Below are 26,433 nucleotides of genomic sequence, written 5' to 3'. Positions count from 1 at the left end.
TGCTGGCTAAATATGCTGTGTTTAAAAAAAACAGTTTATACAAGTACACAACTGCCAAAGTACAAAAAGAAAGTTTGAACCATTGAAACTGTTCCGGTGAATCAAGCCATTTGGTTCAGCTCATGAGCAAACGCTGGATCTGTTGGCTCCCAAACAGCGGTGTATTCAGGACAAGTACACTCTTAAAAATAATGGTTCTTTAATACCACTTTATGGTTCTTTAGCACCATTACATTCTGGGACAGGTTCTTTTTATTGTGGACGCTAGAGGTGCTGTTGCCCCGTGAAACCCCACAGACAAGCGTCCAGGACACACGTTTAAAAGCACCAAGAAGAATTCTTTAATAATTTCTTCAAATAAAGTGTACAAAGCACCACACACTCCACAATTCTTCAATAACAATAATAATAAAGAATAATAAATGATCAATACAATAATCACAATCCTCCACTCCTCCCAGCAGCTCTGTCACTCTACCACCCAACTCTGGCTCCCTTTGCTGGGTCTTCAGTGGTCCTTTAAATAGTCCATGACCTGGAAGTATTCCTCCCAGGTTAAACGTCACATCATCCATTCTCAGGTAGCCCAGAAGTACTGCAGGCTTCTGTCCTCGTGACTCTGAAAGTTCTTCTGGGTTGTCGTAACAATAGGAGTCCCCAGGTTCTTTGTGAGCTCCCCCTGGCAGCACCCACAGCCCCCAACAAGGCTGAGGAAACAGACTTCATGTCTCAGGATGCCCTGAGTGAATCTGGGGAACTGTTGCCGTCCTGGGGAGCTGCCACCTAGCGTCCCGGGGGATGCAGTGCCCTGAAAAGGCTGCCTTCCTCCATTGTTCTTTTCCAGGGACATCCCGACCGGACTGAACCGCCGGCTGTCCCTCATACCATAAAAAGTTCGTTCTATGTGCTTCGAAAACTTTCCAATATGTAGAAAAAAACTAAAATCTTTAACCTCCTTAACTTTAGCCCACTCGGGCTATAAAAACAGTGCTAAAAGTGTTAGTCCCGAGTGTCACTCAGACAACAGTATATACTCATCTTGCGTAAAGACCCGAGGATTACTCGGGCTCTAAAAGTGCCAAGAGTGTTAGTCCCGAGTGTTATCTGGGCAATGGTATAGGCGTGTCCTAAGCGTCAGGCCCGAGTGTTACCTGGGAAACAATGTAGACACGTCTTCTCTTAACATTATAATGGTGTCTCATAAGAAACGCCTCTCATCAGCAGTGATGACAAAGTGAATCTGTCTTCTGGCATCAAATTGGAACCAAAAGTGATTCTGTTGAATCCGAACGTGACACAAATGTCACTCGTACATGTGCAGTGTACTCTTCATATTACAGTACAACCTCAATTATCTGGTTTAATGACCGGCGCCTGTCATCTGGATAATCAAAAATCACGGATAATCGAAAATAATTATAAAAATTCGCAAATGCTAGAATAGGTGCTGTACAGTGAAATTCTTACCTTTCTTGTGTTGTTTATGAAGTTTTCTTGACAAAATCAGACAGGAGACGCTGCTTTGTGTTCTTGCAGCGCTTCAGTTTTATTGATGTGCGGAGCTTGCAAAGTGTTAGGATGTCACTAAAATTTGAATCCGCTTCCTGCTCAAGAAAGTCTAGCAATGTTTTGGCACAATTTAGCGCTTCTGCAATCAAAACTTTCTTTTCTGAAGGTTCGTCTTCAACTGCGTCATCGTCGCGTTCTTCCGGAAATTCCGCACTTGACTTCGCTTCTGCAGCAAGGGCGTCGTCGTCTTTCATTTGATATCCAGGCTGATCATTATCAGAGAGTAGTCATTCTTCGATGTTTTCTCTGTTGACGTCTTCAAATCCATTTACATTTTGAATTTCCTCCAAAAGCGATGCCGCTGTTATTTCTTGGCTTTCACTGTCATTGACTTTTGGCAGTCATCTGAATTTGGAAAAAGGGGAGGGAGAGTGTTCGGAACGAGTCCTCTGCATCGGATTAAGTCTAATGGTTTTTCATAGCAAGGGATCGCCTGGCTGGCCCGCAGATGCTATACTGTACTTTCAATCCTTTTAGAATAATTCTCAGAAATCCATCGACAAAGAAAACTTAAGCCGTGACACGCGTAGTGTACATTCCTGTAGTCGGAATTCTTGGCGGCGAAATCTTGGCGGTCTTGTGATGTCTCACACTTTTTTTCTAGGCGATCCCGGATAACCAAATGCACGGTTAATTGAAGACCTGATAATTGAGGTTCCACTGTATTATTATTCATCATCATTACTATTATTTGTATCATTATTATATTTTCTACACTTCTGACTTTGTACTTTTAGTTTTTTGCATGTTTGATAGTAGAAAGATTTAATAAAAATGTAATTTATCAAGCCAAAAAATGCAATGCTTTTTACATGTTTTTCTGAGAAAAAATGTAATGCTAAGGAGGTCAATGTTTGGTAGGCTATGTAGCAGGACACTGACAGATTAGGAAAACCCAGTTGTATTATTGTATGCAGTGAGAATCCTTTAAAAAACATGAGCCCCTTAGTATTTCACAAATCTGTTACCATCTATTCATGGTTATTTAGTGTATGGAGTCCGTTACAGATCTAGATAAATAAAGATTCTTTTTGGAACCTTCATGTGGAAGGGTCTTTGGTTCCCCTATGGCATCGCTCTGAAACCTTTATTTTCAAGAGTTTACCATTCTAAAATATCAACTAAATTTTCCAATATTATAACTTACCAGTAATGGTGAACTGCATGATAATGTGCAGTGAATACACTTGACTTGAGCATTCATAGTTTTCATACTCTTTTTCAGTGTTTGTGTTACAATTATTTAGTACGTTTTCCTTAATTTTTCACTTAAGCTGGCACTTAAGTCTTCAATCTGCCTCAAGAATGATTTAAGATATAATAATAATAATAATAATTCATTACGAAGAGGTGTAGGAAGTGACGGCGAAGGCGGTAGGGATGAGAACGGTGCCCGTACACATGCACCACACGGCTGCCCTGCTGGCCACTGCTGAGAGTTGATTCTACAATAAAATAAAATAAAAATAAAAAAAGGAATAACTTTGGAGGTCAATCATCACCCCTAAAAGCGGATAGTAGACATCATGTAGTATAAGTGTACCAAATTTCAGGTCAATAATTCAAACAGTTTGCAAGCTGCAGGTGATTTAAAATCCTGGTCAGACAAACGGACAGCCACGGTCGCATATTATATAAGAAGATGATTGCTGCCTTTATGTTCTTTATGTTAATAAAATGCATTCAAATCCTTCTTCTTTTGTGACAGTCACTCATTTCGTTTTCTAGCCGACTGTCTTGGCTTATTCTCCTCACTGCACTTTTGCATTTTTTCTTCAGAGTCTGCTAATGTGACAGTTAAGTGTCAATTCATGACAAGTGGGAGCATGGGACATTTGCATGTTGACACATTCTCACAGACTATCAAGTCTAATAAACAGGAATTCCTTCTTTCAGTATTCACAATATATGCAAATAAAACTGGTAAAGCACGTACAAGCCAAAAAAGTAAAGGAAAATAAAATAAAGCTGGATAAGTCTATGGCAAGCTCACTCTTAGTTGTATAACAACACAGTAATAACCTACATTAAACAGTACATATTATATGCAGATATTTGCAGATCAATACATTTCAATGTAAATAATTTAATTAAAATCCATTCGTTAATTCATCAATTGTCCTGCGGTGGGTTGGCACCCTGCCCGGGATTGGTTCCTGCCTTGTGCCCTGTGTTGGCTGGGATTGGCTCCAGCAGACCCCTGTGACCCTGTGTTCGGATTCAGCGGGTTGGAAAATGGATGGATGGATAATTCATCAATTACTTCATATGATCAATGTCAGTGAATAATATATGTTGTCAGTGAAGTTTATTCTTCATATTTAAGTCAACACAGACTATATTTTTATCTTTAGAAGCATCAATTTAATATTTACACATTTGTGCTCTTTACAGAACACTTAATAGAGTGACAAAAGTCGGATGTCTCTATGTTCTGTTTACTTGTGAATTTCCCCTTGAGATTAATAAAGTATCTATCTATCTGAGAGAGAGTGAGTGAGAGAGAGAGATACTTTATTAATCCCAAGGGGAAATTCACATACAGGGTGGTCCATTAAATGTTGCATAGTTAGATCTGGACCACCCTATACTCCAGCATACTGATAAAAGCAATATTAAATTAAGAGTGATAAAAATGCAGGTATAACAGACAATAACTTTGTATAATGTTAGCGTTTACCTCCCCGAGTGGAATTGAAGAGTCGCATAGTGTGGGGGAGGAACGATCTCCTCAGTCTGTCAGTGGAGCAGGACGGTGACAGCAGTCTGTTGCTGAAGCTGCTCCTCTGTCTGGAGATGATACTGTTCAGTGGATGCAGTGGATTCTCCATGATTGACAGGAGCCTGCTCAGTGCCCGTCGCTCTGCCACAGATGTCAAACTGTCCAGCTCCATGCCTACAATAGAGCCTGCCTTTCTCACTAGTTTGTCCAGGCGTGAGGCGTCTCTCTTCTTTATGCTGCCTCTCTATCTATCTATCTATCTATCTATCTATCTATCTATCTATCTATCTATCTATCTATCTATCTATCTATCTATCTATCTATCTATCTATCTATCTATCTGTGTAATTAAAATCAAACAAGAAAAGAAACTCACTGTTACTTAACTTGTTTAGATGTTAAATTAGAATATGACTGGTGGCCATGAGGCTAGGGATCTGCACTGGCAATCGTAAGGTTGCCGGTTCGAATCCCGTAAAAGCCAATAGAGACTCTGCACTGTTGGGCCCTTGAGCAAGGCCCTTAACCTGCAATTGCTGAGCGCTTTGAATAGTGACAAAAGTGCTATGCAAAGAATTATTATTAATATGTTCATGTGCACACATCATACACTTATTTGTTTTTATTTAAATATTTTTTAAAAAATCCATATCGGTCAGGCTCTAGTTTTTTATTCCCTGCATTGTGGTGACAGGAAATCACAGTGTAATCTAGAGCAGGGTTCTCAAACTCTGGTCCTGGAGGGCTGCAGTGGTTGCAGGTTTTCATTCTAACCCTTTTATTAATTAGTGACATGTTTTTGCTGCTAATTAACTTCTTTTGAATTAATTGTAATTGACTTGCTCTTGAAGACTCCTTAATTGTTTCATTTTCCTTAATTAGCTGCCAAACAATAATGAGATACAAAATGAGCCAAAACATGACCAGCAAACTGGTGTCCATCATGCAGTATCGGAAAATAAAGAAAGGTGAAGATCTCAGGAATGCTGATCTGCTCAGGTCCCTAAACATTTGACCAGATCTCTTAGAAAAGAGAAAAATCAACAATTTCAGAAATGTCTGCTATTGCACAATGAGAGCAGCAACAAGCCACGGATTTAAAGAACGGGTTTAATTAACGACAAGAATCAGAGTCTAATTAAGCAATTGGTTGGAGTGAAATTGGTTGGAGTTTCAGACCCTGACATAGTTGGTCTTCTGTTGGCTCACTCACTTCACTTCATGTCTTCAAACAAATCTTAGAAAACAAGTCAATTAAAATTAATTCAAAAGAAGTTAATTAGCAGTAAAAACAGGTCACTAATTAAGAAAAGGGTTAGAATGAAAACCTGCAGCCACTGCGGCCCTCCAGGACTGGAGTTTAAGAACCCTGATCTAGAGCTTTTTATTGCAGTATTAGTTAATCTTTTATTTGTATTTGTCTTGTACATTGGCATTCTGAAAAGTGAGGAATCCATTTCTGGTAATATTTTCACATTTTTCTTGTGCTCAAGCTATTAAGAAGCTTAACGGAATAACAGGCTATTTAGTTCCCGGTTTGCGAAGTGCAAGAGAAAGGTTGTGCTTAAGCTACTGTCTATAGGACGCTAGTGAGGCCTTACCTGGAATACTGTGTACATTTTTGTTTCCTCCAAATTACAAAAACGACATAGCAGCAGTAAAGAAAGTCCGTTGAACAGGGGTCGCCAACTCCGGCCCCGGAGGACCACCGTGGCTGCAGGTTTTCATTCTAACCCTTTTCTTAATGAGTGACCTGTTTTTGCTGCTAATTAACTTGTTTTAAACTAATTGTAATTGACTTGCTCTTGAAGACTCAGACCCCTTGTTTCTTTTTCCTTAATCAGCAGCCAAACAATAATGAGATACAAAATGAGCCAAAACAACTGATGTCCATCATACAATATCTGAAAATAAAGAAAGATGAAGGTCTCAGGAATGCTGATCTGCTCAGGTCCCCAAACATTTGACCAGAGCTCTTAGAAAAGAAAAAATCAACAATTTCAGAAATGTCTGTTATTGCACAGCGAGAGCAGCAACAAGCCATGGAATTAAAGAATGGGTTTAATTAGCAATAAGAATTGGCACTCAATTAAGCAGCTGGTTGGAGTGAAATTGGTTGGAGTTTGAGGCTCTGACTTAGTTGGTGTTTTGTTGGCTCCCTCACTTCACACTTCATTTGATAGGGTGCCATTTAAGAAAAGAAATGAAGCAATTCAGAGGAACGATGAAGAAATTCAGGGGAACAAATCTTAAGAAAGCAATTCAATTAAAATGAATTCATAAGAAATTAATTAGCAGCACAAACAGGGCACTCATTAAAAACCTGCAGCCACAGTGGTCCTCCAGGACTAGAGTTGGCGACTCCTGCCATAGAAGAGCAAATCGGCTGATTTTGGGACTGAGAGGTACGAGCTATGAGGAGAGACTAAAGGAGCTGAACCTTTTCATATTTAATCAAATTATGAGGTGACATGACTGAGGTGTTCAAAATTATAAAAGGAATAAGTACACTGGACCCCAATTGTTACTGTAAAATGAATTTTTCAACAAGAACCTGGAAGCACAAATGGAAACTGATTAAGGTAAATTTCTAAATTTTTCATCACACACGAAATAAAATACCAAGTACTGTGGTAGAAAATAATATTTAGGAGACTTCAAAACTTGATTTGATATTGTTTTAGACAAATTAGGTGAATAGGATTGTCAAACTTTGCTGGTCTGAATGGTCCATTCTGATGCAAAATTGTGCTAAATGTGCTAAAGAAGAAGTAAAGAGTAAAAAATAAATAAATAAAGATTTCTGCTTGCCTTCTTTCTAGTGTCTTCATTAAGTCATCCAAGCTGACCTCCACGGCCTCTAAACTGGTGGACCCAATGGAGCGGAGAAGGCTGACTGTGGCCTTTCCATCAGTTTCCCAAATGCCTGTTGTTATTGTCCCCCTCAATTTGCCTTCATCAATAGAGGAAGTACTCACTGTCACTTTGGTGTTTGTTTCCTGGCCTGTATGAATGTAAAAAGGCATCGGTTGAATGATAACATGGTCTTTACCCAATGGCCTTTCTATTAATTTACCTGTATTTATCTCTTAACTTCCCTTCCAACACTTTCTACAGTCAACAGTGTTACTATGGCCACCCTCTTGGCCTTGAAATTCTGCAAACTTGCACTAAAGTGCAACTTAAGAAAATGAGCTCCTCTTGATGGTGATCTCATCAGACCTTCTTCAGATGCAAGGAATCTTGGTGTCATTTTTGATTCCTCCCTTTCTTATTCCACCCATATAAACCACATTATGAAACTTTCACCTCCATAGCATATCCTATGTCCACTCAGTCCTCTCATTTTCTAATGCTGAGAAACTTGTCCATGCTTTTATCACATCCCGCATCGATTATTGTATCTTCCTACTGGCAGCTGCCCCTTCTAATCTTACATCACTACTCCAGTTGATTCAAAACTCTGCTGCAAGAGTCCTTACACGAACCATCAACAGCGAGCACATAACATCCACCCTGCTTTGACTCCACTGGCTCCCTGTGTCTTACAGGATTGAATATAAAATTCTCTTAATAACCTACAAAGCTTTAAATGGCCTTGCACTGGACTACATCAGTGACCTTCTCCATTGCTATGCTCCTGTTCATCCTGTATGCAGCTGTATAGCACCCAGACTTTGGAATGACCTCCCGAAATTAATTTGGTCAGTTGACTCCATTCATTCTTTTAAAAAACAACTTAAAACTCATCTGTTCAAGAAAGTTTTTAACTTAACCGGACATTCTTCCCCCTCTATCAGTCTTCCTCCCTGTCCAGATGCTCAGGATAATTTGTGTGTCTGTTATACCACAAATGATGTTAATTGCTAGGCTCTTCTTTTAGTACTGGATTTAGTATTTTACTCTGGTTCATTGTCTTTCATTCCATTTAATGCTTTTGTATGTCCTGTGTCACACACATGCACATGGGAGGCAGCTAGAGGGCGTAAGTAATAGTACCATGCCAGACGAGTGGGTGGCAAGCTGCACTAACTGTCTTTCTCTGTCTTCTGCAGACTATCCTCGGGAAATCCCACTAGGTGCCAGCGCCTTTGATGATGTCACGGGGGCTTTGGCTGACGTCACTTCCGGTCTCGGGGACACCACTTCCGGTTCAGATGATGTCACTTCCTGTCACAACCTTTAAAGCTGCCATTTTACCAAAGTCAAATCAGTTCTGTTTTGGAAATTGTACCAGGCACAACTCTTGGAAAAAATACTCATTTTGCAGTCAGGGATATTATACTGGTGGCTGCCCCAAAACTTTGATGTTTCCTGTGTCTTATTGTGGCACCTGTATCTATCTGTGTTCTGTTCAGGAAACATTTGTGTAATGGCCGACCCCTTACCCAGCTGGCAGCTACACTGTGGCCTGGATAAATAACTGAGGCTAATCTATAAATACCAAGCTGTACCTCTAACAAATAAACTTTTCCCCACAATCGACGGTTTAAACATAAGCACAAAAAAAAGCAGATATGTTAAAATAAGTGAATATATTAAATAGAACACAACAAAACACTACTGCACATTCCCCACATAGAATAAATATATATGTATATCCCTCCACCAAAGCAGCAACGTGACAACACCATATATATATATATATATATATATATATATATATATATATATATACACAATAACAAACCCTCCCTTGTCCCAGTAACATATAACGAACACAAGACACGAATAACAATGAATGAATAAGGAAAATGCCAATGAAAGTGAACTTGAGTCCGAGTATACAACTGTCCTGAATGCGGATGACTGATTATATTTCCCGGAAAAAATGGAGCAACCTCACCGTGAATCCTCGGCTTGTTGTGGATGATGTAGTCCAACCCCGGGCTCTCTGGTGATGATTGATTTGAAGTAAGTCCAGCGGAATGAAAAAACAAGCTGGTTACAAAAGTGCGATGTGGAAAACAGCAGGTAAAGTTCGTGCGTTGACGTGAAAATGTAATCTCCGTCTTTCTCCCCTCTCTCTCCCTGTTCTCTCCTGATTGTTTATATACAGTATAGTCCTGAGCCAGATGTAATTGGTTAATTATAAACAGGTGTTTTCCATCTTGGGGCTGCGGTCTCTTTCCATCATCCATCCCCCCTGTATTTACGGGGACGACATTCACTGATGCACGCATTAAACAGCAAACGGGACGATGGAAACAAAACGCACTCAATACAAACATTGAAAAACACTATTACTATGTAGCCCCACTACATTTGTATCCAGTGCTACATATACAGTACCTGCTGTTTCTTTATTAGACTCTATGAAGTGCTTTGAGCATGGGAAAGGTGCTACATAAATGAGATGTATTACTGTTATTATTATTATTATTATTATGTCTTTTATCTCTGCCACGGTTCACCTCTTTACGAAACCCTTCCCAGTGCTTAAATACTGCAGTGAATTTTGCATAATCAAATGGTCTTTAGCCTCCTCACCACTCCTTTCTCTCAGCTTTGCACTCTTTTTTTCCTTCTAATATCAATGCTTTATGTAAGAAAACTGAAAATTCATTATTTGTGCCATTAAGAACAACACTAAACATCCCTTCTTTGTGACACACTAACACTGAGGACTTTCAGCCAACAAATCATTCAGAAGTGTGTCAAGAAATGTGACTGGCGCTCCTTTATACCAACGGCCTCACTGGGCCTGAGACTGCCAACTAAGAAGTTTTCTTTCTTTGTAATCTCCTACCTTTATTGACATTCTGGTGTGTCTTCAGAAAACAGTGTTTGTATGTGTATTTATTTTTCTATTTATTTAACAACCCTCTAAAAAAAAAAAAAAAGCCAAATTTCTTCCTGGGGATGAATGAAGTTCTATCTGTCTTAGTCCAGGCTGTACGGAGCCCCTAACAGGACATTAACAAAAAATACAAAAATAAATAAATAAAAGCTCTTGGGCGGCACGGTGGCACAGTGGGCAGCGCTACTGCCTCACAGTTAGGAGACCCAGGTTCGCTTCCCGGGTCCTCCGTGCATGGAGTTTGCATGTTCTCCCCGTGTCTGCGTGGGTTTCCTCCCACAGTCCAAAGACATGCAGGTTAGGTGCATTGGCGATCCTAAATTGTCCTTAGTGTGTGCTTGGTGTGTGGGTGTGTGTGTGCCCTTCGGTGGGCTGGCGCCCTGCCCGGGGTTTGTTTCCTGCCTTGCGCCGTGTTAGCTGGGATTGGCTCCAGCAGACCCCTGTAGTTAGGATATAGCGGGTTGGATAATGGATAGATGGATAAAAGCTCTTTCTCGCGCGCTCACAAGATCTTTTTGCATGTGGATGAGAAAGTTTTCCATGCTCAAGTAATCTTTTTGTGTCCATATACCACAGTGTTTCTGGGATACACATATCCCTTTTGGTGCTCTGTATGTTTCAGGTAGACCCATACTGCTTCTGCAGCTTATCTGTTTCATTTGGAACAGTTGACATGGAATTCATAGACCTATAACACTGGTCAACAAGCATTTTGCTACTGAGATTCTTTCACCTGTACTTTAACTAATTTCACTTGCTGACTCCAAATCTGAAAACTGTTTTCGTCCAGCACGTCCCATTTTTTAGTTATGATGTTCCAGGTCTTGGACAACTAGGGTGACTGAAAAGTAAAGGCAATGCGTTTCAGCATTTAAGAAATAAGTTTGGTCTTGAGAAAAGTGAAGCAAAAATTAAGGAAGGTGTTTTTGTTGGCCCTGAAATCTGTGAACTGTTACTTGATGAGGAGTTCAAAAAGAAGCTGAAGCCAACTGAATCAGCACCCTCATTCGTGCAGGTTATCCAGAAATTTCTTGACAGTCACAGAGCAGAGAATTATACTGAGCTTGTGGAGAATATGCTGAAAGTATATTAGCTTAACGGGAGCCAGAATGTCACTGAAGACGCATTTTTTACATTCTCATCTCAACTTTTTTCCACCAAATCTAAACAATGTCAGAGATGAGCATGGAGAAAGATTTCATCAAGATATAAAGGTGATGGAAAACTGATATCGGGAAAAATTCACTCCGAGCATGATGGGAGACTACTGTTGGTTCTTGCAAAGAGAGACGGATGTGCAGTACAAGCGCAAAAGCGAGTGCCTCCAACATTGTTGGCCACGCTGACCTCACTTTTATATTGAAGTAAATTAACATAAATATACTTTAATGTGTCTCTGGCATCGTCTTCTGGTTTGTTTTCAGAATAAACATCAAAACAATTTTGCTGGGACATAGTCCAAACTCCAGATATCGTGTTGATATATTATATTGATATTCAAAAGTGGGTGGCACAGTGGCGCAGTGGGTAGCGCTGCTGCCTCGCAGTTGGGAGACCTGGGGACCTGGGTTCGCTTCCCGGGTCCTCCCTGCGTGGAGTTTGCATGTTCTCCCCGTGTCTGCGTGGGTTTCCTCCCACAGTCCAAAAACATGCTGGTTAGGTGGATTGGCGATTCTAAATTGGCCCTAGTGTGTGTTTGTGTGTGTCCTGCAGTGGGTTGGCACCCTGCCCGGGATTGGTTCCTGCCTTGTGCCCTGTGTTGGCTGGGATTGGCTCCAGCAGACCCCCGTGACCCTGTGTTCGGATTCAGCGGGTTGGAAAATGGATGGATGGATGGATATTCAAAAGTGTTAAAACGGCAATGATGTGTATTTCAAAAACTTGACGTGCTAGCTTAATTCCAATTTCATATAATAAATCAGCGTAAAAAACTTAATGAAGAGCTGCTCTGAGGTTCCCAGTAGCTAACAAAAAATATTTTTTGTAGACCAGTGTAATTTAAGATGGGTATGCCTGCCACCCAACATCGGTACTTCATTTCGGTACGTCATGAATTCCGAGCTCTTGGAGGCTTGTTTTGCCAAAAGGGTTACAGCGACATTGAAGACATAGATGCAAAAAAGATCTTGTGTGTACACAATTCTTTCTCGCACATACTTGTAGTACTAGGGTGTTGTACCGTGTTAGCCATTATGAATGTAGAGAAAAGCCAAACAAAATGACCCCTTTTATTGGCTAACTAAAAAGATTACAATATGCAAGCTTTCGAGGCAACTCAGGCCTGAATGAATCTATTAATTTTTTACATTTAAAATTTCTCATTTAAAGATTTATCAATGTTGTTTCTTGTCCTAGAGTGTGTATATAAACACAGGGAACTCCAATTTCTGTATTACATCTTGCCTGAAGAAGGGGCCTGAGTTGCCTTGAAAGCTTGCATATTGTAATCTTTTTAGTTAGCCAATAAAGGTGTCATCTCGCACATACTTAAAATATTAATTTTTTTTGTTTTTTGTTCATGTCTGTTTAGGGCAGTGAAAGGCAACCTTTTTCGAGTTGCGGCGCACTAAGTCCAAAAATTTTCTTTCTTGGCGCACCTGAGGGACTGCCCATAAATAAAGTCGTGACGACACAATCTATGGACAATCGCCAATAAAAACAGTAGCGTTCGTATTTTCTCGTTCTATATTTGCTCCGCCTTCTTCTATCCGTACAGTGAGCGAGATCTTCTAACAACGAGACTTTTTAAGTCTCACGAGATGTGTTTTTGACACCGCTGGTGTTGATATTATGATGAATGGTGAACAGCGAAAATTTAACTTGCATTCAAAATAAATACATTCGTTTATTCACCAATCTGATTAACCGTTATCTGTTTTTCCAACATAAAATATTTTTTTTAAACATTATCTTTTTAATCAACCAAAAGTTCAAAAACACTAGCAATTTTAAATATTTTACAAAAGTTTTCGCGGCGCCCCTAGAAAATTCCATGGCGCACCAGTGCGGGTTGCCCGACAGTGGTTTAGGGACTCCGTAACTATGCTTCATTTCACACCTGTTATATTAAACTACTTTTCATAAGCAACTTCTTATTTGGCATTTTAACATGTGGAGATTTACTTTCTGACATCAGTTATTACTTCCTGTAAAACAAAAGAAAAGGACGAGAAAATGAGTCATAGGGTCCCATTAATCCGAGTTGTCCAAAGGACAAGATGAAAAAAAAGCAAAAGTGGGCTATTTTTAAGATCGATGTAATGCTGTGAAGAAAAAAACAGTCCGAGGTGCACAGCTCAGTGTTCCTCCGAAGGGGACCCAATTGTGAATGGCAACTCCTGGTGGACGCCTTGTTTAAACATTGGCGAGATTAACAAAAAAAATTTAAAAAGTATGCATTTTGAGCATATGACTGGTTAGCTTGACATGTGGATTATGCAACATGAGAGACATGACATTTATTTTTGGTTGTTCAGTTTTGGTTTTTCAGTGGATGTTCTTTGCTGCTGTAGAGCTTTGGTTAATGTTGGCTTCTATTATCTCTCTCCATCCTGCATGAAAACTTGAGATGAAAAATTTTTCTTGGCCCCGACTACAAAGACACAAAAAACGAACATATGCTACCATTCGAAAATTTGGGGTCACCCAAAAAAATTTCATGTTTTTGATAGAAATCGATACCATTAAATTTATTTAATATAAGTTTCTATTGGCTATTACTGCCTGAAATGACCAATTTTTCATTTATTATTCACATATAACTGCAGAGCCCTCATTTTAGTGGCCATTCCTTCAGGGCCATAATGATCAACTCCCTTCATCCATCCATCCATTATCCAACCCGCTATATCCTAACTACAGGGTCACGGGGGTCTGCTGGAGCAAATCCCAGCCAACACAGGGTGCAAGGCAGGAAACAAACCCTGGGCAGGGCGCCAGCCCACTGCAAGGCGCACACACACACACACACACACTAGAGACAATGTAGGATCGCCAATGCACCTAACCTGCATGTCTTTGGACTGTGGGAGGAAACCCATGCAGACACGGGGAGAACATGCAAACTCCACGCAGGGAGGACCCGGGAAGCGAACCCAGGTACCACTGTGCCACCCCTGAACTCCCTTAGCTTATCCTTAATTAGTCATGTTTAACTGCTAATTGGTTATTAGAGAAACCTCTGTAATTGCATTAGAACCACTTAAACCAGTCATTATGTTCATTTACGAGGATTACGAGGTCCTGGCATTCCTAAAGTTCAGTTCTGGGTTCAGAAACGGAGAAAATGAATTAGCATTCCTCAAGAAACAGGTCAGTCTATTGTTTCTTGCAGAAGGAAGGTTATTCCAATGTCAAGACTGCCAAGAAAGTGAAGATTTCCTACAAAGGTGTCTATTGCTGTCTTGAGAGAAGAGGGTAAACTGGGTCTAACCAGGACAAAGAAAAGGGGGAAGGCCAAGATGGCTACCTGCATAAGAGGCTAAGGACATCAGGATGATAAAGGAAGGATCTGCATGGATAGGAATCCTGGCCAGTTTGGTTGCAGGCACCTTTTCTTACCGTGAAGATGTAATGGAAAGACCGGGAAGGACTGCCTCTTGGGGTCATGTTGTCCCCCAGTGCACCACATGGCAGGATAACACAGGTGGAGTACCCATTTGTACACCTGCAGGGCACCTTGGGAATTGTAGTGCTGAATGACAGCCCTGTTGTAGTACGCAGGTGCTGCTAGAGGGAGCTGTGGGGAAACTCGCACACTTTTAGAAGGTTCGCCTGACCTGGAAGTGCTTCCAGGGTGTATATATGTGGCACCAGAAGTCCTCCCAAGTCTAGGATAAAAGGAGCCACTCAGCCTCTTCCAGGTGATTTGGAGTCAGGAAGTAAGCACCTTGAGCATGGGAAAGATGCTATATAAATAAAATGTATTATTATTATTAGAGGACAAGGCTTGTCAGGAAGAAAAGTAGACAAGAACTGTTATTGGAATCATGGTTGTGAGTTCTTGTTTTGTAGAAAGAATGGGGAAAAGGTACTTTGTGCAATAACTCAACTGTTGGTCACAGTATATTTATTTGTATCACACTCTTACCTATATTCCTTGTATCTCCTTCCTTCAGTACTTTATCCAGATTTACTCCAGTTGGTACATATGCCATTGGTTTCCATGGCCAAATGGAAACCACCTTTTTGACCAGATACAGTAATTTAAATTTGGACGAGATGTTTGAACTTTGAACTGGTATTAGCATTCCAGTGGGGTCCAACTCATATGCAATCTTCTTTGTAGCCTTCTTAAACATTTTCTTCAATCCTAAAAAGATAATAAAATAAGAACATGCTAAATGCAACATCATTGTAAGGGTCATTTACAAAGAGGCTTTAGGGAACAAAACGCTCAGCAACAAATTTTGCAAGTAAGACAAAGCCGTTTTTAATTTTTGATTGCTTAAGGAAGTTGGCGAGTTCACACAGTATATAAAACCATGATGCATATTTTTAAGGATGTCAATTTGCACTGGGGAAATTCTGAAGGACTAGAAAATGGAAAATATTATCCTGCTATATAAAAATGGCAATTTAGTAGACCCAGGTAACTATAGAGCGGTAAGCTTAGCGTGCATCACAGGTACATTAATGGCAGGAGTTTTAAGGAAAAGATTGAGCAGCACATGGCATGAACAGGAGTTTTACTGAACAGTCAGAAGAGGAGGTCGTGTTTTACTAACATGCTGGAATTCTATGAGGAAGCAGCAAAACAATTCAATCAGAGTGGAGCATATAAGATTATTAATGTTGACTTTCAGAAAGCATTTGATAAGGTGCCACAGGAGAGATTGGGCATCAAACTAAAAGAGGTGGGAGTTCAGGGTGTGGTGTGCAGAAGGGTGCAGAATTGGCTCAGACACAGGAAACAGAGGGTGATGGTGCCAGGAACCTTACAAGAACTGGCTGATGTTAAGAGTGGTGTTTGACAGGGGCCGTTGTTAGAGCCACTGTGATTTATAATATACTGTATATAAATGACTTGGGTAAGAATATAAATAACAGGCTAGTTAACTTTGTAGATGATACCAAGGTAGGTGGATTGGCAGATGGTCTGGAATCCGTTAAATCATTACAGAGGGACTTGGAGAGTATACAGGCTTGGGCAGATTTGTGGCAGAAATACATTTTTCGATGTAAATGTAAAGTATTACATGTAGAAAGTAAAAATGTTAGCAGGTTGGGAGGTCTGGAAATTGAAATTAGACCCTTATAAGAAGGACTTAGGAGTTGTAGTGGACTTGTTACTAACAGTTTCCAGTTAGTGTTCAGAGGCCATTAAGAAGGATTACAGAATGTCAGGTTATATAGCGCCCTGATGTGTGGAGTACAAGTCCAAGGAGGTTCTGCTCAAGATTTATTTATTTAATTTATTTATAAAGCACTTTAAAAACAACCTCAAGGCTGACCAAAGTGCTGTACAAAGAAAAACAACACATAAACACATAAGAGCTGAAGACATTCTTAATAGAAAGTATAAAAAGTATACAAATAGCCAACATATTATACAGGGTTAAAAGCCAGAGAGCAAGAATGTGTTTTTAAAAAGGATTTAAAGGCAGCTAGCGAAGGAGCCTGCCTAACATGCAATGGCAAATCGTTCCAGAGTTTTGGGGCTGCAACTGAAAAAGCTCGACCAGCTCGGAGTTTGCATCGTGCCTTGGGAACGCGTAAAAGCATCTGGTCTGCTGACCTGAGGGAGCGAGACGGTACGTAAGGGTGCAGCAGTTCCGACAAATAAAGAGGGGCACACCCATTAAGAGATTTAAAAACAAATACAAGGATCTTAAAATGGATTCGAAAACGAATTGGAAGCCAGTGGAGGGAAGCCAAAATCGGGATAACATGCTCATGCTTTCTTGTGCCAGTTAAAAATCGAGCAGCAGAGTTTTGCACCAGCTGTAGGTGAGCCATGGAGGCCTGGCTAATTCCAAACTGAAATGCATTGCAGTAATCTAGACGAGATGTTATAAAAGCATGTATCACTGTTTCAAAGTTGCGCTTAGACAACACAGGCTTGATTTTTGACAGCCGCCTCAACTGGAAAAAGCAAGATTTTACCACTGCGTTCACATGGCTATCAAGTTTTAAAGTGGAGTCCATTTTTACACCTAAATTTGTGATCATGGATTTCTCAAATTTATAACACACTGGTGAGGCCTCATCTGGAGTGCTGGGTGCAGTTTTGGTCTCCATGCTATAAAAATGACATAGCAGCACTAGAGAAAGTCCAGAGAAGAGCACCTAGGCGGATTCAGGGGCTACAGGGGATGAGTTACAAGATGAAAAGAGCTGAGCCTTCACAGTTTAAGCAAAAGAAGATTAAGAGGAGACCTGACTGAAGTGTTTAAAATTATGAAGGGAATTAGTCCAGTGGATCGAGACTGTGACTTTAAAATGAGTTCATCAAGAACACGGAGACCCAGTTGGAAACTTGTTAAGGAGAAATTTCGCACAAACATTAGGAAGTTGTTCTTTACAAAAAAGAACGATAGACACTTGGAGTAAGTGACCAAGTAGTGTGGTAGACAGTAAGACTTTAGGGACTTTCAAAACTCGACTTGATGTTTTTTTGGAAGAAATAAGTGGATATGACTGGTGAACTTTGTTAGGCTGAATGGCCTGTTCTCGTCCAGATTGTTCTAATGATGTAATGTTCTAATGATCTCCTGGGATTTTTCACACACACAAGTCTCCAGGGTTTACTCAAACAGGTACAGAAAAGCCAAGCAAAATGACCCCTTTTATTGGCTAACTAAAAAGATTACAATATGCAAGCTTTCAAGGCAAATCGGGCCCCTTCTTCAGGCAAGATGTAATACAGAAACTGGAGTTCCCTGTGTTTATATACACACCCTAGGACAAGAAACAACATTGGCAAATCTTTAAATGAGAAATTTTAAATGTAAAAAATTAATAGATTCATTCAGGCTAGGGTTAATTTAACAAGAGAGAGAAGAACAATGTATGGTCAAGATCTTTGGACAAGATAACTGTCCAACAAAGTCTTTTGAAGTTTGCAATGAGTTTTTCAAAACAATGTGGATCATATCTGGCCATAAAACTCTTGTCTTTACTCAAGCCATGTTGTAATGCATTAAATTTTAGCAAAAGTTTAAGTTCCCATTCTTTTCTCAAAAACATTAAGTGAAGGTCAGGTCTGCAGACAGAACTGTTTTGCTGATGAGAGAGGTCAGAGGAGAATGGCCAGAGTGGTTTGAGCCGACAGAAATGCTGTAGTAACTAAGATAACCCCTCTGAACAACTGTGGTGAGCAGAAAAGCATCTCAGGATGCACGACACGTGACACCTTGAGGCAGATGGGCTACAACAGGAGAAGTCCACCTCAGGGTCTACTCCTGTCAGCCAAAAACAGAAAGTTCAGCATGCACTGGGCAAAAGACTCAACAAAACTGGAAATTGATGACTGGAAAAATGCATCCTGGTCTGATGAAGATCGGTTTCTGCTGAGTTTCACAGATAGTGGGGCCCAAATTTGGTGCCAGCAGCATGAATCCACACACACAACCTGACTTATGTCAGCTGGCTAGACTAGTGGTGTAATGGTGTGGGGCCAATTAAATCCAATCAGTCATGGGTTATTAAGAAGTTACGGAATGGTGGCTCTGAGGCTAGGGATCTGCACTGGCAATCGGAAGGTTGCTGGTTTGAATCCCGTAAATGCCAAAAAGGGACTCTGCTCTGTTGGGCCCTTAAGCAAGGCCCTTAACCTGCATTGCTGAGCGCTTTGAGTAGTGAGAAAAGTGCTATACAAATGCAAACAATTATTATGGGTTAGGTGCCAAGGCTAATTTAAGTATTGTTGTAGACCTTGTCTACACTTTGTTGGGCTGAAAGTTTGTTCTTGTCTAAATGTTTCTAATGTTTGATGCGCGTCCCTTCATGGCTACAATTGACCCATTTTCTAATGGCCACGTCCAGCAGGATAATGCACCATGTCCCAAAGCACAGTCATTGCAAATTCCATCCATCCATCCATTTTCCAACCCGCTGAATCCGAACGCAGGGTCACGGGGGTCTGCTGGAGCCAATCCCAGCCAACACAGGGAACAATCCAGGGCAGGGTGTCAACCCACCACAGGACACACACAAACACACCCACCCACCAAGCATACACGAGGGCCAATTTAGAATCGCCAATCCACCTAACCAGCATGTCTTTGGACTGTGGGAGGAAACCGGAGCTCCCGGAGGAAACCCATGCAGACACGGGGAGAACATGCAAACTCCACACAGGGAGGACCCAGGAAGTGAACCCGGGTCCCCAGGTCTCCCAACTGCGAGGCAGAAGCGCTACCCACTGTGCCACCATACTGCCCTCATCTCAAATTGGTTTCATAAATACGACGATGAGCCTTCCCAGTGATCAGATCTGAATCCAGTAGAACGTGTTTGGGATGTGGTAGGATGAGAGATTCACAGCATGAATGTGCAGTTGACAATCTAAGTGAACTGCGTGACCCAATCATGTCAACATAGATCAGACTCTCAAAAGGAATGTTTCCAGCATCTTGTGGGATCCATGCCAGGAACAACTGAGGCTGTTTTGAGTGCATAAGGAGGTCCTACCCAATGTTAGTACAGTGGTCCACAGAATCTACTCCGTGACTGTACATTCAACAAGTTTTCTTGCCTTTTTATTGGCTTCGGCAAATTAGCTAGACGGTGAGAATGTTACATCAAAGTAAACCCCTTAGCGTTTTTCTGTTACTTCAGTAAGGAGACTGTGGAAGATTGTGGGTTCGCTTCCCGGTTCCTCACCTGTGCGGATAGCGCTTTCAGTACTGAGAAAAGCGCTAGATAAATATAATGAATTATTATTATTATTATTATTACTTCCTTAACTATCATGACGTTAGTTGACACTTCATATTGAGAGTGACAATCACAGTGATCCTAGTGGGCAAATGACAGCATCATGAGGAGGGGAAGGAGAACACAGATTTGTGGTTGTGGCTTACCAGATATGATCCTCCTGTCCTTACTTTCCCCCTTGTGCTTCTCAGCCATCTAGGGTTCCATAAATAACCTTGACATGTGACCACAAGTAGGTGGGCATTGCCCCTCTTGTACTTATAATTAATGTCCATTTTGTGTGCATATAGAACTTTACACTCCCATACCTTAACCAGCATTTCCCCCAGTAGTTCTGCCCATCTTTGGAGAACTGTCACATATTTTGAATTGTTTTCTGCTGCCTCACACAGAATTATTGTGGCGATTACGCCATGCAGATTGATAGCTGGCAGTTTTGCAACATTCAACTGGAAGTCCCCTGCATTTGACATCCTGTTTGGAAATCTGAGTGAAGCAAATTTGACTACAAGTTCCCCCTCAGCTGTTTGAAATGTCTTGAGAGACACATTAAGTGACATGAGAACGACTTTGAAAAAGCGCCCAACAGACTTTTGATATATATTTTTTTTTACGAATTACAATATGGGTTTATATGTATTTAATTGAGAATTTTCCACTGATTAATTGTGCATGTAGTAACATTAAAGTGAAACCAGAGATTGATTATTATTATTACTAGGGGGCTTCGGACCCTGCTCGCTTCACTTGCAAACCACCCCCCCAACTCCCGTTAAGCGCTGCGCACCGTTGTGAAGAGGGGGGCTGAACGCACCCCACGGAGATGTGGCCGCTCCTCAGAAACCCCTCTTAAATGGCGATACAATGGGAAACAAATACTTTTTTTTTTACCTCCTCCTTGCTCGATCAGCTGCTGGATTGCTGCTGCTCCTATGTGGCGTGATCTGCCAAACACTATTCGATCTCTTTTCGCTGTTCCGTTATTTCACAGAGTAATATTTTACCTTTGTTTGTACTAATGTGAGCTTTACTCTCATTTTCTTGAGACTTTCAAATTTTCCTACTTCCATTATCTCTAACCTGCTCTGCATGTGGCACAATGGGTAGCACTGCTGCCTCGCAGTTGGGAGACCTGGGGACCTGGGTTCGCTTTCCGGATCCTCCCTACGTGGAGTTTGCATGTTCTCCCCGTGTCTGCGTGGGTTTCCTCCGGGCGCTCCGGTTTCCTCCCACAGTCCAAAGACATGCAGGTTAGGTGGACTGGCGATTCTAAATTGGCCCTAGGGTGTGCTTGGTGTATGGATGTGTTTGTGTGTGCCCTGCGGTGGGTTGGCACCCTGCCTGGGATTGGTTCGTGCCCTGTGTTGGCTGGGATTGGCTCCAGCAGACCCCCGTGACCCTGTGTTTGGATTCAGCGGGTTGGAAAATGGATGGATGGATGCTCTGCATGTGTATCACGGGACTTGCTTCCAAAGGTTGTAAGCATGATGTAACTTGCTCATCTCATGGGACGTGAAAGTGTCTCTCTGTCTCTGTCTCTCAAAGATCTCTCTTCAAAAGATCATGTCTCGTCCCAAGATTTTTTTTATAATAGAGAGATTACTTACTTTTGACTGACACCTTCATCTAAGGCAATTTACAACATCTGAGATACAATTGGTGCCCTGGAGTGGGAAATCTTTGATTTTTGAATTGCAGACTCACTATAATGAGTTTTCATTATTTTGCTCAAACGAACTAGGAGAAACCAAATTTACAGGACTTTAATTACAAGCATTGTAAGCATCCTTTCTTCTATATTCTCTGTGTATTGTACCAGTAATTTATACTTCTGTTCCAGCTGGTTTCTTTATCAATTTTTGTGTCCTGGGATTAGGAAATAAGTACAGATGTCACAGAACTTGTTTCAGTTAATTTATAAGTTGCAAAGGGATGGACCCCATAAGACAAGTAATTACAGAATTAGTTTATAGCTTGACAAAGGAAGGAGTGCGGAAGTACTTAAGAGATCAAAAACACTTTGTTCAGAGTCGTTCAGCATCTGTGACAGTGGTGAGGTCTGTGGTAGAAGTGATGGATACATTCAAGTTGGAGGTGGGATTACATCAGGGATCGGCTCTGAGCCCTTTCTTATTTGCAATGGTGATGGACAGGCTGACAGACAAGATTAGACAGGAGTCCCCGTGGACTATGATATTTGCTGATGACATTGTGATCTGTAGAGATAGTAGGGAGCAGGTTGAGAAGACCTTGGAGAGGTGGAGATATGCTCTAGAGAGGAGAGGAATGAAGGTCAGTAGGAACACGACAGAATACATGTGTGTGAAAGAGAGGGAGGTCAGTGGAATGGTGAGGATGCAGGGAGTAGAGTTGGCGAAGGTGGATGAGTTTAAATACTTGGGATCAACAGTACAGAGTAATGGGGATTGTGGAAGAGAGGTGAAAAAGAGAGTGCAGGCAAGGTGGAGTGGGTGGAGAAGAGTGTCAGGAGTAATTTGTGACAGACGGATATCAGCAAGAGTGAAAGGGAAGGTCTACAGGACGGTAGTGAGACCAGCTGTGTTATATGGGTTGGAGACGGTGGCACTCACCAGAAAGCAGGAGACAGAGCTGGAGGTGGCAGAGTTAAAGATGCTAAGATTCACATTGGGTGTGACGAGGATGGACAGGATTAGAAATGAGTACATTAAAGGGTCAGCTCAGGTTGGACGGTTGGGAGACAAAGTCAGAGAGGTGAGATTGTGTTGGTTTGGACATGTGCAGAGGAGAGATGTGGAGTATATTGGGAGAAGGATGCTAAGGATAGAGCTGCCAGGCAACAGGAAAAGAGGAAGGCCTAAGAGAAGGTTTATGGATGTGGTGAGAGAGGACATGCAGGTGATGGATGTAACAGAACAAGATGCACAGGACAGGAAGGTATGGAAGAAGATGATCCGCTGTGGCGACCCCTAACGGGAGCAGCCGAAAGAAGAAGAAGATGTTTCGTCTGAGTGCCACCGACTGGAAGACATCACTATCCATATGTGCTACGGCAGGAAAACTCGACAAGGCAGGCCAGTCCTGGGTACAAACATAGAATTTGAATCCTCCGAGCTTCTGCTGGATGCTCCTCTGAATCCTGGAGACCTGAATCATGAAGCTGTGGCATTAAACTGGCAACTGGCACTGTTAAATTAACTCTTGTAATGGGAAAGTAACCTTTAAAAGTACAGTGGTGCCTTGGTTTGCGAGAATAATTCGTTCCGGAAACTTGCTTGTAATCCAAAGCACTCATATATCAAAGTGAATGTCCCCATAAGAAATAATGGAAACTCAGATGATTTGTTCAACAACCCAAAAATATTCATATAAAAATGATTAATAAAAAATATAAAGTAAAAATACATAAATCAAATTAACCTGCACTTTACCTTTGAAAAGAATCGTGGCTGGTGTGAAGGGGGACGAGAGAGGAGGAGGAGGAGGAGGAGGAGGGGGGTTATTGTGTAGGACCACTTTCAGTTTAAGTAACGGAATCCCTGCTGTCTGTTGGCTCACTGAAATCTTCCAGTTTTGTGACATTAACAAGGAAACCTCTCCAAGGACAGTTGCTTTTGCCTCCATTTGAGGATTTCGAGGAAATGTGACATTGCATTGTCGTTAAACAGATCCATCGCTCACACGCCGACTGAGACCGACGATTACCCACAATCCTGCAGCGAGAGAGAGAACACCACCATCGGCTCAGTTGTGATCATGTGACGCTTGGCAGACAAAGTGTATACGCACTACTCGTATTGCAAGACCTCGCTCGTTTATCAAGTTAAAATTTATTAAAAATTTTTGCTCGTCTTGCAAAATACTTGCAGACCAAGTTACTCGCAAACCGAGGTTTTACTTAGTGCATGTATTTGGAAACAGTTTTCAAATACATTGATCAGCCACAATGATAAAACGACCTGCCTAATATTGTAAAGGTCCTACTTGTTCCGCCAAAACAGCTCTGGCACATGGAGGCATGGGCTCCACAAGACCTCTGAAGATGCCCCGTGATTACTGGCATCAAGACGTTAGCAGCCGATCCTTTAAGTCCTGTAAGTTGTGAGTCTGGGGCCTCCATGGAGTAGACTTGTTTCTCTAACACAATCAGATTGAGATCTGGGGAATTTGCAGGCCAAGTCAACACCTTGAACTCTTTGTCAACACTGAACAATTCTTCCAAAGCAGCAGGGCGCATTATCCTGTTGAAAGACCCACAGGGAATACGAGTAGGGGTTGTATATATTCTGCACACTCTTTAGGCAGGTGGTACATGTCAAAGTCATATACACCAAGGCCAGGACCCAAGGTTTCTGCAGTAGAACATTGCCCAGAGCATCACACGGCCTCCATCTGGTTGCCTTCTTCCCAAAGTGCATCCATTGCCATCTCTTCTTCGGGTAAACAAGGCAGATCGGCCATCCACATGATCTAAAACAAAACTTGATTCAACAGACTTCCATTGCTCCATGGTCCAGTGTCGACACTCACATGCCCATTGTGGGTATTTTCATTGGGGGACAGGGGTCAGCATAGGTGCTCTGACCAGTCTGCGGCTATGCAGCCCCATATGCAGCATTGCTGTGATGCACCAACACCTTTCTCTCATGACCAGCATTACGTTTATTCAAAACCGTATGGCTACAGTAACTCTTCTGTGGGATTGGACGAGACAGACTAACCTTCGCTCCCCGCATGCATCAATAAGCCTTGGGTGCCCATGACCCTGTCTCCAGTTCACTGGTTGCCCTTCCTTGGTCCACTTTTGGTAGGTACTAACCACTGCATACTGGGAACATCTCACAAGACCTGGGGTCTCATTTATAAAGCTAGCATAAGCACATGGAGAGGCTTGAAACGTGCGGATTGCAACTTCCTACGCAACGTTAGGATTTATAAAAGAAAACTTGAAGAAAGGTAAAGTCAGGGAGTGTGCACTGGTACAGCACGTTGCCACATCCACCACACAACCAAATAACTTGAGATCCCAGTTGGCAATCCCTCAGGCAGACACGCGGTCCAGTCCCACCCCACGGAAATGGCCATCTATCTGCCGCAGTCAGGTGTTACGTGGGTGTCCCCTTGGCCCGGTCCAGCAACTCGGGTCCTCAACAATGAGGGTCCTGTGAGCCGGATCACCCTCGGGGAATCGTGACACATGGCTATAGTGCTGTAACTGACGCTCCCTCACAATTCAGATAATGTGCCTCATTCGGGACTCCATGAGCAACCCAAGGAAGGAAGAGACACAGTACTGAAGGAGTCCAGTTGATGCAAAAGCTTGCGTATATTTACGGGAAACTGGGAAATGAGGACCCCCTTGTTCAAGTTGACAAATGCAGCCAAACCAGCTAAATGACGATTCGCACGCACACAAAAATTCATATCACCAAGCCGTTATTATTACATGCGTTAATGTGACAGACATATTACACCTCAAAAACGATGAATATGACACACTGACCACATTTTAGTTCCATTTTAAACGGGACCAATGCTACGTAATGAAGAACTTTTTTTTTTTTTTTGCCAGTTTACATCGGCAACCTGTGCCCGTCAGGTTAGGAATATCTTGGCCAAGCTTCTCTCTGTCATGCCTGTTGTGCTCAAAGTCACTGACCAACCAGCAAGGTACTACATTCAGTTTCAAATGGTGTGGGTGAAAATACTTAATACGAAACGTTTTTGTCAATATAGAAGGGCAACTTACAGCAGTGTCTGGGTCTCTTAACATAATTGGCTCACTATACTGCATTCATATAGATAGATAGATAGATAGATAGATAGATAGATAGATAGATAGATAGATAGATAGATAGATAGATAGATAGATACTTTATTAATTCCAAGGGGAAATTCACATACTCCAGCAGCACCTTACTGATACAAAAAACAATATTAAATTAAAGATTGATAATAATGCAGGTAAAAACAGACAATAACTTTATATAATGTTAACGTTTACCCCCCCGGGTGGAATTGAAGAGTCGCATAGTTTGGGGGAGGAACGATCTTCTCAGTCTGTCACTGAAGCTGCTCTTCTGTCTGGAGATGACACTGTTTAGTGGATGCAGTGGATTCTCCATAATTGATAGGAGCCTGCTGAGCACCCGTCGCTCTGCCACAGATGTCAAACTGTCCAGCTCCATGCCAACAATAGAGCCTGCCTTCCTCCCCAGTTTGTCCAGGCGTGAGGCGTCTTTCTTCTTAATGCTGCCTCCCCAGCACACCACCGTGTAGAAGAGGGCGCTCGCCACAACCGTCTGATAGAACATCTGCAGCATCTTACTGCAGATGTTGAAGGATGCCAGCCTTCTAAGGAAGTATAACCGGCTCTGTTCTTTCTTACACAGAGCATCAGTATTGGCAGTCCAGTCTAATTTATCTTCCAGGATCTAAGCTGTGTTTGTTAACCGTTCCATTAATGCACAGCTCATCAGTAATG

General features: G+C 41.8%; 2 protein-coding genes across 3 annotated transcripts in view; both read right to left on the bottom strand.

The window, feature by feature from the left end:
* The window catches only part of LOC114654912 (baculoviral IAP repeat-containing protein 1-like), an 828,238-nt gene that overhangs the window by 285,461 nt on the left and 516,344 nt on the right, over positions 1-26,433 (bottom strand). The gene's annotated exons all lie outside the window — the stretch shown is intronic.
* The window catches only part of LOC114654916 (uncharacterized), a 70,989-nt gene that overhangs the window by 40,076 nt on the left and 4,480 nt on the right, over positions 1-26,433 (bottom strand). For both annotated transcript variants that reach the window (XM_051930044.1, XM_028805773.2), the window contains exons 2-3: positions 15,181-15,402; positions 7,103-7,295 (exon numbers count right to left, since the gene is read on the bottom strand). In XM_051930044.1, the coding sequence (XP_051786004.1) occupies positions 7,103-7,295; positions 15,181-15,391 (404 nt within the window). In that variant the 5' untranslated portion in view covers positions 15,392-15,402. The remainder of the gene's footprint in view (positions 1-7,102; positions 7,296-15,180; positions 15,403-26,433) is intronic.

Source organism: Erpetoichthys calabaricus, chromosome 7 (genome assembly GCF_900747795.2).
Source record: "Erpetoichthys calabaricus chromosome 7, fErpCal1.3, whole genome shotgun sequence".
Classification (NCBI taxonomy): Eukaryota; Metazoa; Chordata; class Cladistia; order Polypteriformes; family Polypteridae; genus Erpetoichthys; species Erpetoichthys calabaricus.
Note: the sequence above shows the minus strand (reverse complement) of the source record. Positions and strands in the feature narration are given on the sequence as shown.